This window comes from Morone saxatilis, unplaced genomic scaffold, assembly GCF_004916995.1.
Source record: "Morone saxatilis isolate NCDOM2014 unplaced genomic scaffold, NCSU_SB_2.0 Contig3, whole genome shotgun sequence".
Taxonomy (NCBI): Eukaryota; Metazoa; Chordata; class Actinopteri; family Moronidae; genus Morone; species Morone saxatilis.
Window position 1 is genome coordinate 15,470,404 of NW_023339873.1, and position 19,928 is coordinate 15,490,331.

Genomic DNA, 19,928 nt, shown 5'->3' on the forward strand with positions numbered 1-19,928 from the left:
CATCCACACACTAGTGACCCAGTGCAGAAAAACATTTACAGGCAATGCACTAGAGGATATATTCATATCTATATATTTCTTTTAGTCTATTTACACGAGAGAAAAAGGCAGCCCTTTTTGAGAAAATATAAAGATTCCAACTTTTCTCTTTTTTGTGAAGCACTGATTTTGATGCAGAACTCCTGCGTCGCTGAGCCCAAGCATCAGTTCTGCACGCAGACACGTAACAAAACAAACAACCCTATCTGACATGCATGTACCCCTCGAGCATACACACGGACATACACACTACATGGCCAACAACCACATACTCATACAAATACACTGGCAAACTGCTGTGTTCTACAAAACCTGAACACACGGTTCCAGTTACAGCAGGAAAAAAAAAACCTGAAAAAAAAAAAAAAAAGAAAAAAAGATTTAAGTGTTAAACACAATTAATGGCATGAAGGAAAACAAACCGCAATGTCTGCTAACAAAAAACAAAAAAGTGACAAGTTTTCTCCCACAATCCTCTGGGAAATGGCTCAGAGACCTCATTGTGGTCCAGCAGCAGTAGAGCAGTCGTCTCCTCGTGCCCGTGACAACAGCCGTCCAATCATCTTCCTCGCTTTTTCGTGAAGCTTTGCAGCTCTTTCCCCGTCTCTGCAGCCATGCCTGTGGTCCCCCTCTAGCCAGCCAGCTAGCCCGGCACATCCATCCACCCAGCAGGCTCTCTCTCCTCGGGTGTTCACATTGGTGTGCAGCGCTCCTCTGCACCTGGAGGATGAATGTGGGGAAGGAGGAGGAGACAACAAAAAAGAAACGTCTTTGTGTCTAAGTTCTCTTAGTGGGTCCTAGCTGGCTGGGCCATGGGTCAAAGGGCAGTCAGACCAAAATTACAACGGCAATACATCATGCCACTCGAGTCCAACCAGCTGTCTGAGATGGGGTCATAGCGCTGGACAGTGTTCAGGTAAGATGACCCTGAGTGACCTCCCACTACATAGAGGTAGTTGTCCACAATGGCAGAGCCCACACCTGAAAGACAATGTCACAGTCATGTGCAATCCATTACACGCAAATCGAAACTAGAAACTGGGGCTTCAGCTAAAACAAGCAGGAAACTCACCAGTGCGCGGTTCATTCATTGGCCGACAGGCTGTCCACTGGTTCTGATGTGGATCGTACCGCTCAATGCTGGACAGGTGCGACACTCCATTGTGTCCACCCACCACAAATATGAAGCCGAGCATGACGCCTACTCCAAAGTTGATCCTCTTATCTGCCATGGGGGCTACCATTTCCCAGGCATCCTTGCTGGGGTCGTACCGCTCCACACTGTGTGCAGCACAACAAAACACACAATGGTTAAAAAGTCCAAATGTAAGTTTATCTAATCCTCCAGCCCTCTGCAATTCCTCAACAGACCCTCAAATGAATGCTCTAATGATCTGCTGCTGTAAGTATGTTTCAAGAAACTCTACACATGGATCTTCATACTATATACTTTGGAAAAGTATTGTTAAGTATACAAACCTACATACTTCTTCAAAAGATGCATGTCACGGGTGAGGAATCTACTTCACATGCAGATTATATTTACAAATGTAGTTCTTCACTGGACTCCTATTTAAAATCATATTTCCAGGCTATAAACAGTTGGTCTTATCACACACCCGGTGCCACTAGAACAAATGAACAGTTCAGTCAAATGAGCCCCCAGATAGTGACTGGAACACTGGCAATCTAGGATGTTTTGCAGTATGCAAGGACATATAAGCCACTGGGGAAAGAAAGAAAAAAAAAAAAAAATAGTCCCCAAAGATTCTCTGTCCAAACACATTCTCCTGAGGGGTTTCAGGAGTCAAGGAAACAAGCAACAGAAACACCGCTCTCTAGAGATCCACGGCAACAACAGAGGTCTAACCAGCAGCACACAGCCGGGCACACTCTATGAAACTTCAGCAGCCACTTCTGTTATGACTCCTCTTCACTCATTAACAGGGCCCTGGCCATTTTATCAGCAACACTTGACATCCTTCACTTGATTGCCAGTTCTATTAAATAACTAACAAGACCTTGAGAGAGAAAGCCAGGGTAGGAGGTCTAAGAGAGTTAGAAGCTCAGAGTATTCTAAAAGAAATGAATAAAAATAGAAAACAAATTTGATAGAGCACCACAACCATATATTACTGATGTCAAAGGTCATCTGTAGGAGCAAAGGAAGGTTAGTTTCATGTTTTGATCCTATGTGATTTTCTGCATTCTTCACATCCTACAGAAACTTCCCTAGAAGTTACAGTTAAAGGAGAAAAGGTATTGGGTAGTATACTGAACAAGATACAACTATTAATCTTCATGTATCCTACCCATAAAAGCTGCCATGGTCCAAATTGTATAGGGGATGAATGAATGTTTTGCTATTCACAGTTTATATGCACAAAGAGGAAGTTTCAAATTGTTTAGTTTTAAGACTTTCATAGAAGTTAATTTGTGAGTTAGGCAAATTAGCACACAAGTGACTCAAAATGCCCGATACCTACTGTTTAACAGCACATAACATATCACAACATCAACAGATTATCCATTCGGTGGTAGTACCTGTTCATATGGGCTGGGCCGTAGCCTCCGATAGCGTACACCATACCATCCAGCACAGCGGTGGCAAAGCAGCTGCGGGACTTTGTCATGGGTGCCACAGGCTGCCACTCCTTCAGCTTGGGGACGTATTTCTCCACCGACTGGAGGTAATACTGGCCGTCGTAGCCTCCGAGGGCGTAAAGCTCGCCAGCCAGGACCACCACCCCAAGTGTGCTGCGGCACTCCGCCATACGCTCCACAGAGGACCAGGTGTTGCTCTCGGGGTCCCAGCTCTCCACTGTGCTCTCATGTCTCCGATAGCTAATGCCCTGTCTCATATGTGTGGCGATGCCTCCGACCACATACACCTTGTGGTCCAGCACTGCCACTCCAAATTCATATCGGGGGACACTGAGAGGGGCCAGTCCTATCCACGAATCTGTCTGAGGGAAATACATTTCCATGCTGAAAGAGAAAGATATTATCCGATTAGTTAAGTTTGTTTTTAGGGACAAACTACAGATGTTTGGAAAAGGGAACTTTCCAAACGGTGTTTAAAATTCTTATTCAGACATTATTATCGTTACCTTTCTAAAGTTGCAAACAGTCCAGCCTTGCCTCCTACTGCGAGCAGCACCTTCGGGGCACACCTGGGCCGCGCCGACAACACAGTCTGATAGGAGAGCCGGTGCTCAGGCATAAAATGATATTTGAGGGCCTCGTTGAGCAGGTGCTTGCATGCGTGGTCATCTCGTATAAGGTGGTTGGCTTCGTATAGGCGGGTGAGAAATTTGACGCTGAGGAGTGGAAGGCGAACACAGTGCAGCAGCTGGGCCAGATGCTGCTGTCTCTCCGTTACATCATATTTGATCCACGATTCCAGGGCGTAAAATACAGTCTCCTCCGTGACCACCTTAAGGCAGTCGTTGGACACAATTTCATCCAACTCGGCCCTCGTCAGTTCAAAAAACTCCTCCGTCTGACAAACCTCCTCAAAGTTCTCACAGATGAACTTAGTTGCAGCCAGGCACAGGTCATGACAGCCGTAGGTCTCTGCAAAGCGGGAGATACCTATACAGTTCCCAGCATCCAGCTGGCTCTCCAAGAAGGAGCAACACTCCTTAAGTACTAGCTTAACCTGGAGTAAGTTAGCAGCTGGTAGCAGAGATTCCACTGTTTCCTGGGAGATAAACACCGTGCCAGTGTAGGCATACTCTACGATGGCCTAGAAGAGAAAGAGTAAAAGCGTCACGTAAACAGCAGCTATGGTACAGCAGTTAATAAGGTGTCTGCTGGCCTCCCAAGCTCACCTGCAAGGCGGTCTCATCGATGCACTGGAACTCAACCTCCGAGGTCTCCTTTTCTGACAGGTTACCCGTGAACATGGCCTTGAAGTAAGGGCTGATGCTCGCCAGCACTACTTTGTGGGCATGGATCTTGGCATCACCCACACGCAGGACAATGTCACATAGTTCGTGATCCTGCCGCAAGAGCTGGAGGCCTTGCAGCAGCTGCTCTGAGTGAGGTCGTTTCAGACTGGCAAACATATAGGACTGGTCCTGCTGGTCCATCTGAGAGCCGGAATACAAATAGCAGTGCAGTGTTGACATTTTGCAAAAGGCTACTGAGTCAGTGAAATGTTTCTGATTAACTGACATGTGACCAACAACCAATGGAAACACTGGAAATCACCCAGTTGTCACACTGTCTACATTGAGACTACAAGACTGAAAAGCCAACTAAACATAGGCCTGTGCAACATGACGTAATTACAGCACGCGTTAAGGAAACATGCCTGTGCGGTGTGATGCATTCAGGGGTGTTTTGAAGTTGTGCAGTAGTTTTTCCGACCCGCTGTTAGCGGTTTACTGTGATGCAAGTTAAAGAGCATGATCTTAATCCAGTGCTAACGCTGCTTAACGTTAACCTACCGCACACATTTACCGTTTAACCTCAAGAGCACTGCCTATATGCTGCTGTGCATTTACGGTTTATGGCAGTCAGCCACACTAACGTTGACTGACTGATAGTTGACTGGGGCCTTGGTTTAATTTGTGAACGGAGGACATGGCCAAATCAAAACTCGGTAGCTACCTCTTAGCTTTAAATCAGCAGACAGCTAGTGCGATAGCTAACACACTGTAAAAAAAAAAACCCACCAACAGCTCGGATTTGGAAAGAGACACATTTTCCCACGGATACCACATTTATATGAACATCGACATTCATGTCACTGTTGTATCGTCCACAGTGTTGGGCTCCAGCAAATACACAGTGCCTATATCTCTGCTCCATTGCACTGCAGTCAGCGAAGGTTAGCTGCTAAAAATAAACACGGTTACTGTGGCTAGCTGCATCATTGATTGATATACAGTAACATGGCTGACAGATACAAAACGTGACGTTATAGCCGCTGTCACATAACACTGGGATGTTGTCAAATGAAGGCAAACAAACCTGTAACCTATAGTCCGTCTGGTGTGCCGCTGTAATGACCGGTTTTGCAGTGGCGGAGTTCAGCGGCGACGAGTGTGAACCCCGGACGGCTATCAGGAAAACAACCGAGTGCCAACCTAGCCACAAAGCTACAGACGAGCTCTTATACTGACGACTGGAGAGCAGCACTCCCACTTCCGCTGGTTTCAAAATAAAAGCACACTCACGGCCAGGTAGAAGGAAGAGCGACGTCAATGTTCGTGAACTTTACTAATATGTTCAGAAGACGTAAAGACTTTATTCTGCAGAGCTTTTTAAATAATAATACAACCCGCTGTATTAGAGTGTGTATCGTATGACCCCAAATATTCTTGAGATATTTATAGTAGAAGTTCTCTTTTAACAACTTCAGTAAAAGAACAAAATATTATCAGCAAAATAAACTTAAAAATGTGTGTCTTATATATATATATAACACTCACATATCCGTGTGTGGATTGTTATTGTGTGTGAGTGTAAGAGAGTTACTGACCAATTATATCAGTGTTATTGTATTACATTATTATTGAGGCTCTTGGGTATTTTAGTCCATAACAAGCTCATCATGGGGTTTTATTTAAAAACTTCATTTGCAAATTTACAAATAATTATAGCTGTCAAAAAATGTACAAGCATCTGAAATATTATCAGTGGACTCTTGTGTATAAAGTTGCATATATTTAAATTAAATAAACACATTAATTACTGTGCTTAAGCACAGTGCTTGAGTATATATAATATGTTACTTATCTTTAGTATTAATAACTATTTTATAGTAAATGTATGTGCATCATTTCTGTTCCACGAAACCAGTACAAATCATAATTTTGTAAATAATCAATCTGCCAGTTATTTTTGTTTTTCTGTTAGTAAAACTGTGGATGCCTAATAAAATATGCTATATACAAAAATATATTGAAAAAAGTATACTTTTTATGACATATCTACAAACAACAAAGACATTTTTAAGTACAAACATTTGAGGTATTCTGAGGAGTTCTGAACCGGATAATAAAAGTGCACAAATCCAACATTACAATATGCATGCTGCACGTTGTCTAAGTCCTGTTTGTATTCATGTGTATTTTCTATTACTTTGTATTATTATTGTTATTACTGAATCGACTCAGTCAGCCTCACTTCCCCTCACAGTGTGCAGCTGAAACCGCCTCAGGAGCCTCCAACAGCGTCACCATGGAAGCGCTCAGTTTGCGACATGTATTCGCCATTTTGCTGCCTCGCTCTGTGTGTGTGTATGTGTGTGTGTTAGAGAGAGAGGGGGAGAGAGAGAGAGAGAGAGAGAGGGCTCCTCTCTATGAGAATACCTCTGTAGCTTCCAAACATTCAACACTGCTCCAGACACCAACTATAAAACAACCAGGGGAATGTCTGCACGTACAGGGCTGTAGCTGCCGCAGCAGGACATGGGCATTTGGACGACGTAACGTTAGATAGTCTCGTCGAGCGTCGCCGGAGAGGACCAGGGGAAATGCAAGGTCTGGTTTCTTGCTGTTTTTCTAACTTTGCTAGCCCAGTCAGCCAGCACTTTACCACCAGCACAGTTAGCGGAGTTAGCTTAGCACCGTTTGAGCAGTCAGCTAAAGGTTGTGTGTAACCTTAACGCAGCTGGTTAACTCATGTAGGCTGCTTAACGCTAACGTAGTCAGGGATTGACTGTAAGCCCATTGAACGCTTTACTTAGTATCGTTTAACTGGCTACGGCTCCGGTTAGGGTTAGGGTTAGGTCCATAGTAACTAATGTCACAATAGCAGAGAAAATGTCCTGTCGTACGGTGCAGTTACGGGTTTATTGCGGATCTCTACCGTGTCTGACAGCCACAAGTGGTTGTGTCTGTTCGCTCTTATCTAGCTGTTAGTTCATGGTGGTGATGTTGAGCAGCTGTAGGACTCTCCCTCAGTTATAACATGTACAGTTACGTGTCTGTGTTGTAACATATTTATATACATTATCACCGAGGCTGCGTTCATTTCACTGTAAACAAATGGGAATGTGTCCTGTTGTGTGTCTGCTCCTGTTCATTTTCTGTTTCACATTCACAGCTTGACAAACAGGAGAGTGGTTTTCCATCACCAACCACTCAGGATGAAAGCACGAAGTAAAGAGGAGGAATATTATTGTCCTCACAGGATTGTGATTGCCTCTTTGGATTCTCAAATTTGACCACATCCATAAGAACATCAATGATGATACCTGGACTGATCTCCCAGGAGTTACACGTGCAGCTTCTGGACTTGAAGAACTACCAAAATCGCCAAAATGGCGTGGAAGAGCTCAAACACATCCTCTCAGAAGTGGACATGAAATCAGTCCCGTCGGGCAGTATTGAGGAGTTCATCAATTTTCTCCCGCAACTGCTCGATGACAGTAATTTTAAAGTATTGTATGGCACCTTGCAAGTTTTAAACGTGCTCATTCAGAAGCTCGATACAGGTGTAGACAAATATTTCAAACAGATAGTCCTAGTGGCTCTGAAGGCCCTAGGGGACACTCGCACCGTCACCAGAAATGAATACATGGATGTGTTTCAACAGCTGATGAAAACTGTTGCACCGCAACACATATTGGACCTTGTCATTGGCAACCTGAAACACAAGAATTCAAGGGTTCGGGAAGATGTCCTTAACATCATTATGGCAGCTATGCTCACTCATCCTAGGAAAGATTTCAACATCCCCAAGCTTTGTTTTGAGGTTGCACCATACCTGGCAGACAGCAAAAGGAAGGTCCGCCTTGCCACCCTTGAGCTGTTTGCTGTCTTTGACTATTGCCTCGACACAGGGAAAAAGCAGCCTTTAATGAAAGCTGTGGACATGGTTGAACTCAATGAGGACGCAGAGGGTCTTATGGCAGCTGTACAGGCAAGACGGGCAAGGCACATCCTGCCCAAACTCTCCTCAGAGGGGATAGTGGAGTATGGCTTGGTGCTGCCCAAACCAGGACAGCGGAGCTCCCAGCAGTATGGTTCTGGAGCGGATCTGGACTGGGTGATGAACGGAGGGCGGATAAGCAGTGCCAGGAGCCACAGAACTGAACCAGATTGCGAGCGATTGCACGGCTACGGCAGCTTAGGCTCCCTCACCGATGACCTTCCACTTCAAAGGAGGATTGTCAGCGCGGGTAAAGGGAAGAACAAACTACCCTGGGAGATGTCGAGCTTCTCGTCCACTGAGAATGACCAGCAGTGCAGTGCCCCCAATGGAAAGGGCTCTGAACAGGTGAGGTCCATCACCCCTGTGGACATTCTCACTTATCTCGTGATAATTAAACCACCGGGGAATATTCCTGGATTTAGCATATGTTTACTCACTCCTGTGATTCTCTGGCAAAATTAGACTTTAGAATTAGTTATATTATATATTATATTCTGGTGTATTGTAGGATAGTTTCCCCTGATAACAGATGGAAACGTTGTCCTCATTGTCATTGATTGACGTTAATGAAGCAGCTATTGACTCAACAAGCAGTGTTCACCTTTTTCTCTAAAAATACTCCGGAGCAATTAGGGCTTAATCAGTCATTTGTTGGCTGCCTGTACAGAGGTTTTAGGAGCACCAGAGTGTTCTTCATATTGACTTTGAATCAGTGGCTCGGTGGTTGTGTTGATTTGCTCCCAATCAGTCAGCAGATGCAGCTGTTGTAACGAGAGTAAAAGGAGGTTATTTTTAGTGCTTGCTTTTTTCTGCCTCCCTTTAGTCTTGCTCAATTTACAGAGGAATGATGAAGCTAAATAATTTATCTTCAACAATCTGGGGTGTTGATAATTTTGGAAAGCTGAGTCACACCCAAAGGCACCAGTCTATAAGATTAAAGAAATCCCTTTCCTCTGAGAGAGTTTGTTGGGGGGGGGGGGGCTAAATATAGTTATATCTCTCAGGATGCAGTATGTATAGAGCAGCGAGGGGCCGTTATATCTTACACATCCTCTTTAATCAACCCTTGTCATCAGTGCATTCTCAGGCACCTTCCTTAGGAGCATATTGTCTAGACGGCTCCTTTTTTTTCAACACCATTGTAAATAAGGATACCACCTCAATGGTCTTTGGAGGTAAAAAAAAAAATAAAAATAAAGGTTGACATTATTAGATAGAAATCCATCTGTTGGCCGGGTGCCTATAGGCTGAATTGTATTGTTAAATATGTGGTAGTTAAAAAAGGTAACTCGGTAACTTAGAACACTCAAGGATCATCACGGACACTATTCCTGGAAGAAATATAGTAGGTGACTCACTACCCTGCACAGTGACACTACTGCTGCAAAGAGGAGCGTCCATTGTCCGGAGAATAAGCCTTCTAACGATCAGGGTCAACCTATCACTTTGCTGGGTTAAAGGAGGTAATGTGCAATAGAGACCATGTCACATTTAATGAGCTAACAAGCTTCTATCAGTTCTGTTCTCATTATGTCCTTTGGTTGAGATGGTGGCGTTCTTTCACGGGGTATTTATGACCATATTTTGCTATTATCCAGCTTGGAGCCTCCATTTGAAAAAACCTTGTGTTTACAGCAGCGTCTGTTTCCCAGCAACCCCATTACCACACAACAGATTTACTGAAGGGGGCGTGAAACATAATTGGTAATATCACAGGGTTATGCTTGTAAAACATGGCTTATTTACAGCTCTAGCGTTGATTGCAGTCACACCAAGTGCTCCTCGATGAGTGTTGATCAGTCTAGAGGCAGTGGGATTAACACTAGCCACTGTCTATCGCTCTCAAAGGCTGAGATGAATACACACATTCTCTCTGCTTGATGTATTTGTCGTAGACCAAGATTTCACAGGTTGTAGTTTGGCCTTTAAAGTTTCACGAGAACAGTAGACGTTGTGTACATTCAGGTAAGTCTGTTTACAGTAGCAGTAGATCCACCAAAATGCCAGTGTCCCTTTGAGCTGGCTGGTGTCTGCTACATCCCTTTGTTCAGGCCGGTGGATGGAATTACACTCAGACTCCTGCTTGTTTAAGGGTTGCTTTACTTTAGTTATTTGAACTTTATTCTCTATTTATTTTATTTTATAAAAAAAAAATACTTTATAATCTTGCTATTAAAAGAAATCATTTTCTGCCTTCTAATAGGTGGGCAGTGAGGACTTCCCTCCCCTGTCCAGGAAGCTGAGTCCAGAGACCTACATACCCAGTTTCAGTAAGTGCCAACAATTCCTTCTCTCAACATCACAGTCACATTTACATTCACAGTTGACTGGTTGTAATGGTCAACTTCAGCTGAACTCAAATTAGAGCTGCTTTAAATTGGATTATTGTGCTGAGTCAGAGGAGTCACCATGCCACATGTCACCAAAAGCCCTGAGATAAGCACGGTTGCAAGGCAGATAAGTGTCATACCAGTCTCACAATGGCCAGATTTCGTGCATTGATGAGAGGAAAAGCACTGTTGTCTACTTAATTATTCTTGCCAAAAGATTAGGTTGTTTTTCACCTCAGTAGCTTTTAAGTTGGATTTTCCATTACCCTCTGGCTGTTTAATTTTTTATCAGGGATTAAACTCACTTCCAGCGCTGCTATTATATTCTATGTAATCTGGACACATGTTTGTGGTAATCCTTAAATGAAGATTATAATTGAAGGAGGTGTGCTTAGAATATTTGAATGCCGTCTCTTTTCACCATACCCTGTAAAAATCAGTGCCTTTTCTAAATGTGTCCTCTCTTGTGTAACATTATTGTTCAAATGTCCAGTTTTTATGGCTGCAGCTGTGTGACCCCCTCCATGTAGCCCCAAACACTCTGTTCTTACAGGCAAGACTGGACTTGAAAGGTTTTGAATTTATGGCTGCAAAGTTTGCCAGCAGTATTTACCAGCCCAGTAAAGTGAGCAATCTAATCATCAGTCTAATCTCTCCAATACCCTCAATCTTCAGTCAAGATCTGTTTCTTTAATTATATCTGAATTTAAGGACTGTTTCAAGAAGAAACATGTCAGCCAAAAGGTAAGGAGTATTAGTTAACTTTGTTAGACTTGAACATTTGTTTAGTGTGACATTCAGGCACAGACATTAAAGTAATTACTTTTTAGAAAAGAAAAAAGAAAAACGTTTTAGAAGACCCTGGAAAGACAACAATTCAATTCAATTTCAACAATGTTAAATTCTCTTCTACTTTACTTGCTACACCAATTATTGTCACAGCATCACAACTGTCCCAACAATAACAGGTAGGAAGTAAAATTACACTGATGCAAGGGGATACAGATAAATTACTAAAATATAACACTTAAAAAGCAATATAAGTTATAGAGCTGTAAGTGAAAATGAAATAAAAACCATTGGGGTTAAAATAATAAAATCTCGCTCTGCAGCAGTCCAAAGTAATGTAGTGGAATTTTTCCAAACTATATATCATTTACCATAATAAATAAGTACATATCCAATAGAAATTATTAGTAAGTAAGTAAACCAAGCATAGCTTCAAAAGTTATTATCATTTTATCCTGCCCTAGTACACGTTTGTGAGCATTTTGAGAATGGTGCAACCCTGTAAGGTTTATAGTGTGAATAACAAAATATATTTTCCATCTAGGTTCTGCAGAGTCTCAGAAGCCACAATCCTCCAGAAGAAGAGCATCCCCTGCACGCCTCAGAAGAAGTGGAAGCCTCAACTTAGACCCTGACATCTTTAAAACCACAAACTTCTCTGACCCAGATGTTGGTAAGGAGTCGTGAGCTCAAAATGATTTGCTTATTTTTCACTAATGTCCATCTTTTCAAAGTTCCTTTTTTAAAGTTTTTACAGAGAGATAAGCAAGAAAAATCAAGAAATTACAAAGAACTTGAGTCTTTTTTAAATGGGTAGTCAATACTCTGTCTTACAGTGGCACCCAAGGGACGCATGCTCTCAAGGAACCCCAGTGTTGAGCGCACGTTTTCCCTCCCTTCGAACCCCACCACCTCTGGCTCCTTCCTGTTACCCTCCTACCCACTGGCTACACTCCCAGGAGGCATGCTTACTCCAACGCTGTCCCGCCGTCATGCAGATTCCTCCATCTCTATGTCCAACACCTGGCCCAACAAGAGAGAGAACAGCCCTCACCAGCGAGACACCAGTCCCTGGAGAGACACAACAGGCTCAGCAAAAGGTAATCTAGTAAAAAATAGTTGACACATCAGCTGTGAGCCAAAAGTAAAGATTTTGTGACCTCTACGTATTGTCTGTTTACTATTCTCCCTGTTCTACCTCCTTCAGGAGACTGTCTCTCTAGCAGATGCTCTCCCCGGCCTCTTCGTGCCTCCCTCGTGAGTTCTTCTTCCACTTCATCGTTCCGCCGGGCTCTGAGCAGCACCAGGGCAACCATGTCTATCTCTCCAGTAGTCCCTACAGCAGAGCAGGTCCAGTCCCATAACGGCCAGAGGTCCAATGCTCCAGGCAGCTATCAGCAGCTAGAAAGGGACCTTCATCTGGACCCTGACAGCATCAGTGCAGTGCAAGATCCTCAAGAGGATGATCCTCTGGACATGCAGGAGGTCAGCAAACTCTCTTTTATCCCTAGAAAGAATCAGCTTTAAAATATAGGACACTGCAAGTTCCAACGTGCACCTGCAGCATCTGAGAATATTTAAAGAAACATTCCAGTATTTAGGGTACAATAGATTCTGTACCACTAAAGGTATTCAGGCACAGTCTGCTAGTCCAGGAGGTAGAAGTTTGGCTCCATTAATCATTTTTCTCTCATACTTCTATGTGCCCATTTGTGTCTTGCTCACAGATGCTGAACTCCCTGCGTTCATTGCGCAACAGCGCTGCCAAGAAGAGGGCCAAAGTGAGCCTTAGCAGTTCAGATCCAGATCCAGACAGCCCTGACTCAGCTATGAGGCTGGACATGGGTCTGGACTCACCATCACACATCTCTCCGATGCTTACCACCTCAGCGAGCGAGAGTGGTCTTTCTAGTTTGAGCTCAGTCGCCAACTCCAGCTTCAATGGCATTAAAACCAGGTAAAGGATCCACATTTTCCTGTTTTTTTTCATATATTGCTTTTAAGGTCCACCACTGCATACAGTGTCTGTCTATGAGTCATACTTTCAATGCAATAACTTAAAGGAGCAATGTGTAATTCCAAGCCACATGCTCTCAAAAAACCCAACCCGCCTATCTGGTGTTGTTTGACAGTGTGTTGAACAGTGCTGAGCAGTTTTCCAGCATCATTTCTCACTTGTCACATCTGTCAACAGCCCCGGAAACTCTGCCCCTTCAGGAATGAAACCTCGCATTGCAAGAGTGCCTTCTGCAAAACTGAGGTCTTCTGTGTCCATGGACTTCAGCAGCCTTCAAGGTATAGAAAGAAATAGTTTTCCACACTCTATTTATTGTTTATTTTATTTTATTTACACCTTTGTTTACTGTCTTTTCAAGGATTGTCTCAGAGAAACGAGCTGTCACCTGAGGTGGGTGTTGTCGGGCAGAGAGTCACTTACTCCAACGGAACAATCAAAACTGAGGAAGAGACCACGGGACCGTCCCCTCCGTTGGTCAAACCAGCCGTCCGTGAATCAGTCAGAGCTCTGAAGCCTGCCAAAGGTCAGTCAGTGATAATGTCAAACAGATCAGAGCTTTTTCTTGACTTTGTAAAAATATTTTGTGTTCTGAAATGATTAAAACCATCAATATTCCTCTTCTTTTATTCTTAGGATCTCAGAGCCACAGCAGCAGGAACTCCCCAGCTGCAGATATGCCTGAAGGAGTCATTGGAAGAGGTCAGTCTCTGCAGATCTTAATTTCGTTGTCCAACATTCTGTTCAGTCGCCAAGGTGTTCTAGCTCAGTGCTGTTTTACAACAGATTTAAAGGCAAGCGTCATGCTTTCCAAACCCCTGTCTGAGTTACGTAGAAGCATAGCCAAAGTTTGCAGTGGGCGATGCTTTCCCATTATGCTTTTGCCACATACTTAAACACAAGTTTACACAAGTTCAAATAGATCTCATTACTGATTATTTTAGCAGTTGAGAAGGTTTGGTGTCAACCTCTCTGATAATACATTTAAGTTCTCTGCAAACATCACCCTCGTGCTTCTTAGGCATGTTTGGCACTGCAGTGTCCTCCAGCCATCCAGGAGTCGCTTTGTCACTTGAGCAGGGTGATTCTGTGGCCAAAGCCCCCACTGATCCTTCAGCTGGCATCTACAGCCGCGCTCTGTCTGGCAGTCACCGAGACAGTGATGACAGCCCACGTCCAGATGAGGTAAAGGTTAGTCACACTTTGTCCAGTGGTAAATCATAAAAAGTTTACAGTTTCCAATGTCTCACCTGGTGTTTTCTACCAATGCATGTGCAGCAGAGGGTGAAGAATGCGAGGTTTAGCAGGGATAAGATGCGGCTGCAGTGTCTGGATCAGCAAGACGGGCAGTTCAGTCAAGCGGATCACACGCGAGACAAGATTCGCCACCGAGTCAGACAGATGCTGTCTGACTCACCCACAGAGGATAATAGAGTATTAATCATCAAAGGTAAGAAAAAGATTTGTTTATTTTGCTTTAATTCTAGCTATTTTTGTAATTTTTACTATTGGTTGTAAACAAGCCTTTTCCAGTGACTTCCTTAGCTTAGCATGTCCTTAGTCTGAGAATAAGGAGCTTATGCTGTGATGTATTTTATTTTATCCTCATGCTCTTTGAAGAAATGAAATCATCCATTGATGCAGGTCATAATGTTGATTTCCTCTGAATGTAGATCTGCATCTGAACGGCAGCACACTGACCTCTACCAAAGCAGACCTTCTCTCTGATGAGTCCCCTATCAGCCCCACCAGTCCTGTCAGCCCACCAGGACCCCAAAGCCCCACCAAGTGCTTCACCCCACCCCACCAGCCAAGCCCCCCCACAGTGCCCCCCAACCCCAAAAACACGTCCCGTCTTAGGAGGGCCCCCAGCCTCAACCGAACCCGACCATCGCTGTCCCACAGCTCAGGTTAGTGGATGTGAAAGACCTCATCCAAAGGCTGCAACAACGCCAAGCTCAATAATCTAACAACCAAAAAATGTTGCTGAGTGTATCTTTATTATGTTGCTATGTATGATCTCTCAGTTAGTCACACACTGGCTTGCAATTTAACAGTAGTTCACTGCATTATAAATGGATGAACCAGTGCTTTTAACAGGTCTTTGTTTATAGAAAATGTTGGAACGTTAATTAGTCTGTCAGAGCCATCAGAGCATGGGTGAATAAGATGTTTGCTTTGGATAATGTGCCACAATGCTTTGTTTTGACAACCTACTGTTAATGCACCGCCGCCCACACACACAGCGCTTGTTTTCAGACTGATAGAAATGTAACATGAGACCAAATCTGTGTGTCTGTCTGCTGTGTGGTGCATTCTGTCTGACGGGGCATTTAGATGAGCTGTCCCCTGGTACTGTGGGCCACAAGAAGAATCCCTCAGAGCCTCCAGAGCTATGTCCATTTTCCAAGCCTGACCTGGCACTGACACAGAGCTTTAACCTGCTGAGCTCCGAAGACTGGTGAGAAACATTTGCATGTTCCAGTATCTCATGATGAGTCCAGAGCTCTTACTACCATGAAATATAGAATTTGCAGGGATTGATTAGCTAAATAATTACATTAACAAAAAAATATTATACTGCAGTCATTCCAGTTATTTTGATATTCGTGGGATAACACAATCCCTTACTATTCATTTTATATACCTTTTGTAAAGAAACAGCCAATATCAAAGTCTACAAAGAAATGGCTACCAACTGTGTTTTTTAAATGTCTTTCAGGGAGAAGAAGATTGAGGGTCTGACGTTCTTGCGCAGTCTGGCTCACTACCACTCAGACACACTCCAGTGCAGGCTTCATGATGTCTGCCTATCTCTCATTCAAGAGGTAGAATAGCTTGTTGTATAACATTCCTACATCGTTTTGATTGTATCCATTTTGCCGGTTTACTCCATCTGAACTTGAATTGCTTCACTCCAGATTCATTTACTGATATCTGACTTACGTCTGCCTCTTTTTCCTGTTGGAAATGGGTTTCGGGAATGATCCTATTCCCATGAGCTATTAATAATGTCATTGTATTCAGGTGAAAAACCTCCGGTCAGGTGTGTCCAGGGTTGCAGTGTGTGCATTAGGCGATCTGTACACCCACTTGCAAAAGGCAATGGACCAGGAGCTGGAGGGCACAGCTAAAGCTTTACTGCAGAAGGCCGGGGAGAGCAACGCCTTCATTAGGCAAGATGTGGATGCAGCACTGGACTGCATGGTGCAGCACTGCACACCCACTCGTGGCATTAGTGCTTTACTCTCTGGAGGACTCAGGTCAGTCTACTTACACACACAGTAAAGAGCTGTTTCACCACACTTATAGTTTGGAATTTTTGTGGGTACATTTGCAATATTTGTAACACTAAATCATTTTTAATCTTTGATTGCTGTATTGGTTTCCCCTCTACCAATAGTCACCTCAACGCAGTGGTGAGAAAATGTGCCGCCAAGCATCTGGCTAATCTGGTAGAGAAGGTTGGCGCTGTCCGTCTTCTGTCCGGAGGTAAAGATCTCACAGACAGAATCTTACCTGCCATCACCAGGCTTGCACAAGACTCCTCCCAGGAAGCCAGGTATGTAGATTGCTTTTGTTTTGTGTTTTCATATAGTTGTTTTACAAGTTGGAGCCATTTTATGGCACACAGATTTGAGTTTACCTTTTGTGTTTACACACACTAATTAATCATGAAGTATTTGTAGAAAAGGAACAAATAGTAGTTGGGTCTACCAGCTGATTCACTGTTAATCCTCATCATGGTTTGTGGAAAAAGCCTTAATAGCAAATAAAACACAACTGATATATAATTTCAAAGGTTTGATTAACCATAATAGAAAAAAGGTGAGTGATGCTTGATATTGATTGGCACATGCCATAAGATGGGACCAAAAAGATACACAGTATAAAGCAATGCAAACTTAATAACGTTCACCTTATCGGAGAGGATTTTATTCAACTTGTGGTCATTTTTGATGCCATAGTTTGTTGTTGTTGTCTACTGGATTGAAGTGTTTGTCGCATTCAGTTGCCCCATGTATGTAAACAGGAATAGAGAAAAAAAGATTTTCAGTGTAATGGTGTACAATACAGCAGTATATTGCAACATGTAATATACATCTGCATTCTGGTTGTTGCATGACTTACTGTTACTGAAATAGATAAACCTTAAAACAAGCAACAAAGTAACGTTTCTCCCTAAACAGCTGATTTACTATTATACTGGTTTAACCCACAGGTACTTTGGGCGTCGAATGCTGCTTTCCCTGTCTTCCCACCCTGACTTTGACAAGATCCTTGAGAAATATATCCCCACCAAAGACTTGCCGACTGTCAGAGACACCGTCTTCACTCTCAAGACAAAGGTACAGTGTTTTTTATAAACGTGTTTATAACATTGTTGTTCTTGCTAAAGGTCACAGTCATCTTACCTGGAGATTGTTGTGGTTTTTTTTAGGGTCTTGGTGAGATGCCCCAAGACACACAGTCAGCCAGGGGTAGACGCTCCCTCCCAGGCAGTGGTACAGTCAGGGCCTCATCTCTCACCAGAGAGCCACTCAACCAGACCAACAGGTGGGTGTAAATATCAACCAGTACAACAGGGCTAACACTAAATGCAGCCGTTTAAGTAGGGGTGAAGCTTACACAAATTGCATAATACATATGGAAAGTAGATTAATTATACAGGTTTATAAACCATTTGATGTGTTGCATCATCTACAGGGAGTCTAACAGTCATTACAGCTGTAGATCTCAGACACAGAGTATTGCAGACAAGACCGAATACATCAAGCAGATCTCAGGTCTGCTGGGTTCAAAGGACTTCAGAGAGAGGATCAAGGGAATAGACCAGCTAGCTGCTGACTGTCAGCACACCCCCAACATGGTCATCAATAGTATATTTCCGGTTAGTACTCGCATCTTCTGTGTGTGCTTGGTTCTCAGTTACCATCATACAATTCTGTTTCCTCGTAAAAACATCACCAAACTGTCTTGTGTTTCACCTTTTGTTCTTCTCCCTTCTTTCAGGTGTTTGATGCCTTCAAGGCCAGGCTGCAGGAGTCCAACAGTAAGGTCAACCTATATGCCCTTGAGTCTCTACAGAAAATCATCCACTTGTTGAAGGACAACCTGTCCCAAGTGGTCAACATCCTGGTTCCAGCAATTGTGGACAATCACCTCAACTCCAAGAACAATGCCATCTACTCTGCTGCTATTGGAGCCATTAATGCACTTATCTTAAATCTTGGTACTCATTTCAACATTTACGTGTGCTAGAGGTGAAATTAGAGGCTCAGTCTAATTGGAGAATTGTCTTTATTTGACTTTGTGATTTTCTTTGCTTCCATGACAGATAACATACTCCTTCTTCAGCCTTTTTGCACCAAGGCTCAGTTTTTAAACGGCAAAGCAAAGGTGGATCTTATCGAAAAGGTTGCAGGTATGTTTGTTGTAATAATTGTGAACATTGTAATAGGTTTTAGCCTCAGCAGCTCTCAAATTGGTTTGTATGTCCGTCCACCTCATGTTCTTTCTCGCTTTCTATCCAGATCTTGTTACAGAGCTCTACCCTCGCAAGCCCCAGATGGTGGAGCAGAAAGTGCTGCCCTTGCTGTGGCACCTCCTGGGCACCTCTACCCACAGTGGCACCATTCATGGCCGGGGCGGCAGCGTGAGGGGTGCTACCGCCAACTTGTGCCAAGCCCTTTACGCCCAGATGGGGCCCAACCTGATTGACTGTGCTGCTTCCCAGCCTGCCAATGTCCATAAAGGTTTAAATGAGGTCCTGAGGACCTTTTCCTAAAGGTAAAACAGAATTCAAACACAACCACATGTTGGAAGAGAAGAACATTAATACTGACCTTACTTGAAGACAGAGATGTTCTACATTTCTTATAGTGCCTGCACTTTTATATCAATAAAGAGAAAGTCCTTAAAAAAATAGGAGCTCTTATTCTTATCTCAGTGAGATTTCCTCTGGTACAGAAGCATGGACAATTGTAAAATACTGACATCAGGTCTTACACATACTCAACCTGCTCTCTTTGCACTTTGAAAAAGTAGCTTATTATCATGATAGACTTAATGAGTTTTACATGATACCATCCCATGATTGTCATTGCTTTTTTCATATTCTAAACATGTACTGTAGACAAATCAGAAACACTATTGCAGAATGTAAAATTGAAATGCACAGAAAACAGGGAAGAAGACAGGGACCTGAAAGGTGTATATTTTTGCTGTTTCATCAAATGTGTTGTGATATTTTCAAAATGTTTTATGTAGTTGTTTTGAAAATTTGTGAAATGAGATTAACAAGAATAGTACAAAATACTTTTGTACAGCTCAAATGTGTATTTGCACAGTATTAGCTTAATCTGTAATCGTATGCTGTATGATGGTACAGTTTATAATTTATCTATTGTGTAATGGTTGTTAATGATGTGCTGAGTTGGTACAGTCTGTCTTTCTTTTGTTTTTTTGCATGACCAAAATTTACTGGCAGGATCAAAATTGTGTATATTTTTGTAAAGGAGATATATATGTACACTGATGCCTAGATCAAGGTTGGGTTCGAACCAGTTCTCCTGGATGGGGACAGTGTGAAAGGAAAAGGAGTAGAGCTTTACTCCAGTGGTTGCCTGAGAAATAATGAAGGCCCAGATCTGATTCTGTCTCAGTATAGTGCCAGTCTTCAAGTAGCCTTTTAACTCATCTATTGTTAAATTATATTGAACTTGTTTGTGAACAAGAGCAAAGACAGATTGATATATAAATAAAGTGTTTTATTTCTGTAAAACCTACTTCCAGGTGCCTCATTTAAATTTGAATGGGGTTGGTAGAGGGGTAGAGGGGAACTGACCACAGCTATTAATGTTATT

The 19,928-nt window shown here is 43.0% G+C and overlaps 2 protein-coding genes across 5 annotated transcripts; one reads left to right on the forward strand and one right to left on the reverse strand.

The window, feature by feature from the left end:
* Window positions 1-395: 395 nt before the first annotated feature.
* LOC118337067 (kelch-like protein 28) lies at window positions 396-5,177 on the reverse strand. Its single transcript, XM_035673909.1, has 6 exons — window positions 5,020-5,177; window positions 3,873-4,133; window positions 3,150-3,787; window positions 2,584-3,027; window positions 1,112-1,320; window positions 396-1,020 (listed from the first exon to the last, which is right to left on the reverse strand). Exons 2-6 carry the CDS (start codon window positions 4,131-4,133, stop codon window positions 857-859), a joined length of 1,716 nt encoding a protein of 571 aa, XP_035529802.1. The 5' UTR covers window positions 5,020-5,177; the 3' UTR covers window positions 396-856.
* Window positions 5,178-6,264: 1,087 nt separating this feature from the next.
* Window positions 6,265-19,862, forward strand: LOC118337062 (TOG array regulator of axonemal microtubules protein 1). 4 transcript variants are annotated; one of them, XM_035673893.1, is made up of 23 exons: window positions 6,265-6,533; window positions 7,099-8,274; window positions 10,133-10,199; window positions 11,593-11,721; window positions 11,885-12,148; window positions 12,256-12,533; window positions 12,776-13,005; window positions 13,243-13,343; window positions 13,424-13,588; window positions 13,699-13,764; window positions 14,084-14,253; window positions 14,344-14,512; window positions 14,736-14,972; window positions 15,400-15,523; window positions 15,785-15,890; window positions 16,090-16,325; window positions 16,466-16,624; window positions 17,285-17,411; window positions 17,504-17,619; window positions 17,770-17,953; window positions 18,076-18,295; window positions 18,401-18,487; window positions 18,597-19,862. In XM_035673893.1, exons 2-23 carry the CDS (start codon window positions 7,240-7,242, stop codon window positions 18,848-18,850), a joined length of 4,524 nt encoding a protein of 1,507 aa, XP_035529786.1. In that variant the 5' UTR covers window positions 6,265-6,533; window positions 7,099-7,239; the 3' UTR covers window positions 18,851-19,862. The 4 variants fall into 4 exon arrangements, with proteins under 4 accessions (XP_035529786.1, XP_035529788.1, XP_035529785.1 ...); XM_035673895.1 differs by having other exon boundaries at window positions 14,084-14,247; XM_035673892.1 differs by having other exon boundaries at window positions 6,266-6,533; window positions 14,341-14,512.
* Window positions 19,863-19,928: the final 66 nt, after the last annotated feature.

What these genes read in the sequence shown, in the direction of transcription:
- LOC118337062 (XM_035673892.1), top strand. Translation starts at nt 7,240, where the DNA reads ATGATGATACCTGGACTGATCTCCCAGGAGTTACACGTGCAGCTTCTG. An exon ending in CACGTCCAGATGAGGTAAAG is followed by an intron (nt 14,254 to 14,340) that starts GTTAGTCACACT and finishes ATGCATGTGCAG; the next exon opens with CAGAGGGTGAAGAATGCGAG. An exon ending in TCTTCACTCTCAAGACAAAG is followed by an intron (nt 17,412 to 17,503) that starts GTACAGTGTTTT and finishes GGTTTTTTTTAG; the next exon opens with GGTCTTGGTGAGATGCCCCA.
- LOC118337067 (XM_035673909.1), bottom strand. Translation starts at nt 4,133, where the DNA reads ATGGACCAGCAGGACCAGTCCTATATGTTTGCCAGTCTGAAACGACCT. An exon ending in TCGATGAGACCGCCTTGCAG is followed by an intron (nt 3,788 to 3,872) that starts GTGAGCTTGGGA and finishes TTTCTCTTCTAG; the next exon opens with GCCATCGTAGAGTATGCCTA. An exon ending in CTGTTTGCAACTTTAGAAAG is followed by an intron (nt 3,028 to 3,149) that starts GTAACGATAATA and finishes TTTCTCTTTCAG; the next exon opens with CATGGAAATGTATTTCCCTC.